The sequence below is a fragment of the Myotis davidii genome, unplaced genomic scaffold (assembly GCF_000327345.1).
Source record: "Myotis davidii unplaced genomic scaffold, ASM32734v1 scaffold660, whole genome shotgun sequence".
Classification (NCBI taxonomy): domain Eukaryota; kingdom Metazoa; phylum Chordata; class Mammalia; order Chiroptera; family Vespertilionidae; genus Myotis; species Myotis davidii.
Genome location: NW_006292337.1, coordinates 959,449 through 963,754, shown reverse-complemented (window position 1 = coordinate 963,754; position 4,306 = coordinate 959,449). Strand labels below are relative to the sequence as shown.

General features: G+C 42.7%; 1 protein-coding gene across 3 annotated transcripts in view; it reads right to left on the bottom strand.

Annotated features, from left to right (window-relative positions):
* Positions 1 to 4,306, bottom strand: part of FRMD4A (FERM domain containing 4A) — a 337,605-nt gene that overhangs the window by 99,919 nt on the left and 233,380 nt on the right. For all 3 annotated transcript variants that reach the window (XM_006765734.2, XM_006765735.2, XM_006765739.2), the window contains exon 11: positions 3,011 to 3,097. In XM_006765734.2, coding sequence (XP_006765797.1) covers positions 3,011 to 3,097 — 87 coding nt within the window. The remainder of the gene's footprint in view (positions 1 to 3,010; positions 3,098 to 4,306) is intronic.

Genomic DNA, 4,306 nt, shown 5'->3' with positions numbered 1-4,306 from the left:
GTTGAAAACCTATTTGAAGGAATCATGACAGAAAACTTCCCCTACCTGATGAAAGAAATAGACTTATAAGTCCAGGGAGTGCAGAGAACCCCAAACAAAAGGAATCCAAAGAGGACCACACCAAGACACATCATAATTAAAATGCCAAGAGCAAAAGACAAAGAGAGAATCTTAAAAGCAGCAAGAGAAAGAAACTCAGTTACATACAAGGGAATACCCATATGACTGTCAGCGGATTTCTCAACAGAAACTTTGCAGGCCAGAAGGGAGTGGCAAGAAATATTCAAAGTGATGAATACCAAGAACCTACAACCAAGTTTACTTTATCCAGCAAAGCTATCATTCAGAATTGAAGGTCAGATAAAGAGCTTCACAGATAAGGAAAAGCTAAAGGAGTTCATCACCACCAAACCAGTATTATATGAAATGCTGAAAGGTATCCTTTAAGAAGAGGAGGAAGAAGAAAAAGGTAAAGATACAAATTATGAACAACAAATACACATCTATCAATAAGTGAATCTAAAAATCAAGTTAATAAGTAATTTAATGAACAGAATAAACTGGTGAATATAATAGAATCAGGGGCATAGAAAGAGAGTGGACTGACTATTCTCAGGGGGTGAAAAGGGGTGTGAGGGTGGGAGAAGAGACTGGACAAAAATCTTACACCTATGGAGTGGCGGAGGGGGCGGTAAGGGCAGAGGGTGGGGTGGGAACCAAGTGGAGGGAAGCTATGGGGGGAAAAAAAGAGGAACAATTGTAATAATATGAACAATAAAGATTTAATTAAAAAAATTTAAAAATACGAAAAATAGTGAAAATAAACATTAAAAGTAATATAGTAAGGTATTAGAGAAATCTATTTACTGTTCAGGTGACTGGCCATGTTATACCCCTTTGCTTCAAATAAAACTTGTGTTCCTCTAAAAAAAAATAAATAAATAAAAGAAATAAAAATGAGTGAAGGAAAGAAGGAAGAAAGGAAGGAAGGAAAGAAGGAATCAGCATTGACCCTGATGGCTTGGTTGTCCCTCACTGGCAGGAGACTTGAGAATCCCAACTACTTCCTCAGAGGCTACAGAAGAATAGGTTATTTTAAGTAATAACTCAGTCTGAGTAGAGCCAATATCCTAAATAAATATATTGACCTTTTAACATTTTTGAAGGTTAAATGACCTGGGCAAGCTCCACAAATGAGAGTAAATGGTCATACTCAAAGGCTGATTATTTACACCTCTGACTTCCTACTTCTTATCTTGAAACCTGTTTTAGAGTCTTAAGAGCCTCTGAATATATCAGTTATAATTCATTGAGCCCTTGGAATGTGTCATACCCAAGTGTTATCTTGTTACCTCTTCAATCTTCATTAGTACCTCAATTAGAGAAACAAAGCAAACTTAAACATATTAAGAACTTAAACTGAAAATGTATGGGTACTTGTTAACATGTCTTTCAAAAAGCTCCAAGAGAGAGAGGAGGATTCAACCGCTGGATTTTAATGAACTCGGCTATGGAACTGAAGTGTCCACGTTGGCCTTGGCCTTCCACCAATGTGGGCAATGAAGAGCTGGATACAGCGTAACCAGCATTTTGGTAAAGGATCTGCGAGTATTTATTCTTGGTTCTTGCAAGCAGAAAAAAACCACCATGCAGGTTGAAAAGAGAGGACTGTCAGTATAAAAAGAAGGAGGGAGTGAAGAGAAAACTGGAGGAGATAAAGCACAGGCATTTATATGGGAAAGAGGCAGAGGGGAGCAGGAAGAAAGAGACAATGTGACCAAGAAAAACAGAGGGAAAATAAGAGCACAGGGTCCAATTCCTGTTTTACAGCATCCAAGTGCAAACTAGAGGGTTTTGGGAGTTTCCCACAAAATAACAGGCTCTGAGTAGCCAGATGCCCACTGAGTTGTTCCCACGACAGAATTCCTCCACATCATTTGCTCAGGATCTTTTCTTAGAACTTAACTGACTTCTGATGAATTGAGTGAAAATCCTCCCCAACACGGGCCATTTCCCCCATTCAATTATAAAAAGCTGGCTGAGAGCGGGTGTGACAGGATAGACGAGATAGGCTCAGCTGTATAGTATGCCTTTCAATCCCGGGCGTGGCTAACAAAGCCTGGAGAGCAATCTGGAATGACATAATGGATCAATATTGCTTTCTCTCTCATACAGCAAGTGTGGTTTTGAGACTTTTGATATGTATTTCAGGGTTTAAACTATATACCGGCCTCTCTCCGTGATCTTCTGCCAGAGGATCTGAATGACAGCTCTTGCCTCAGAGATATTTTTCCCTTATAATTTTTCAATTTGTTCTGGTCTGAAAAATGTGTGTCAATGAAAACAGAGAAAACTCAAGCACTGTGCCCCCTTCAAACATTCTATTCTGTGTTCACAATGACTTTGCAGATCCCTCTCTGCTTTCCTTTCTTTTTGGCAAATGACCTGATTTTCCCCAGATTTCTGATCACTTCTGACCAGCCATAAAATATTTACCGGATTTGCAGGAATACCTCGCCTGAGCCTGGGTTATGGCATCTTTCCACCCAGCGACTCTTATTTTGAGAAGGCAAACACAGTGGTGCCCCCAGGCATCCGCACACGCTAGCGCACACACACACACACACACACACACACACATGCACGCATGCACGCGCGCGCTTTGGAAAAATGCAGATTAGTTTCAGGATTAAGAATGACCCTCCCCTACTTTCCCAAAGGCAAAACACCCCCAGAAATTAAGGAATAGGACAATCCCTCAGAGTCCTTTTGCCCATTTCCTCAGGGAGAGCTGAGTCAGTCTCACCTTAAAAAATTATAACTGCTTACTTTCCTTACTGATGGGAAAAAACCATTTACCCAGGGAGCTCAGGCTAGATTTCTGCACAGTAATTTGCACACACTCACAGTAGCAAGGGCGTGGTGAGCCCAGAGGCCCTCAGGCTATGCGGCATAACATTTTACTCACTTTTCCTCTGTTCCTCTCTGCCTCACAAAAGCGAGCACGTACCTTCCGTGGCTTCACTTTGTCGTGGTAGTCATACTGGAAGATTCCTTTGTAGCTCAGTCCCAGCCACCACGGGATCCCCTGCTTGTCCTGGGACACCAACAGGATATGCGTAAGTATGGGCCAGAGAAGATAAGCACAAACAGAAGACCTCCTGGTTCATCTCAAGACAAGGAAATGTAAACTCTTTGAAGTGAACGGAGCTCATCTCTCCACACTTTACCTTAGCAGATGTGCCCCGTCATCCGATGATGCTCAGGGATAGGCACAGGTGCCCTAGAAAGTGCCCTGGCCGAGGACCCAGCTCGGTTCCTACCCAGCAGCACAGCCATGGTCCGTCCCCCTTTATGAGTAAGTAGCAATGCCTTGTTCTTTGTTCTCCTGAGACGTTAGGCTTTCAGTGCTGGGCACCACAAGGGAAAATCTGAGGTGCTGAGCATTCTAATAAAACGGCCTTCTGAACAGAGAAACTGTCATCAGCTCAGAGATAGAAAGGACCATGGAGACAGGGATGACCACTCCTCAAAAAAATAATTTAAAAAAATTTTAGAGCACTTTTAGGGTCACAGTAAAATTGAAAGGGACAGAGATTTCCAACCCACCCTCTACCCCCACATATGCACAATCTCCCCCACTATCAACATCCCCCCAGAGTGCTGCATTTCTTACATGACAATCCACGTCACCCCAAGTCCACTACATTAGGGCTCCCTCTAAGTGTTGTACATTCCATGGGTTTGGACAAATGCATACTGACACGTATCCACCATTATAATATCACACAGAGTATTTTCACTGTCCTAAAAATCCTCTGTGCTCCACTATTCGTCACTCCTCCACTCCCTCCCAGCTCCTGGCAACCAGTTTTCCTTTCTCAGAATGTCATAGAGTTGGAATCATACAGTAGCTTTTTAAAAAAATATGTTTTTATTGATTTTTAGAGAGAGAGAAAGGGAGAGGGAGAGAGAGATAGGAACGTTGATGAGAGAGGAACATCATCAATTGGCTGTCTCGTGGACAGCCCATACTGGGGAAGGAGCTCACAACCCGGCATGTGCCCAAACAGGAATCACACTGGCAACATCTTATTTCCTGCACTGATGCTCAACCGCTGAACTACACTGGCCAGGCCATACAGTAGCTTTTTAGATGAGCTTCTTTCACTTAGTAACTTATATTTATGATTCCTCTAATTTTAAAGAAAAATAAACTACAGCAAAGGGTCAGTCCTGCTCTACTAAGGCCCCTCCCCTCCCCCCAGCAGAGCAAGGGCGGGCGAGCAGGTGCTCTCCATGCAGC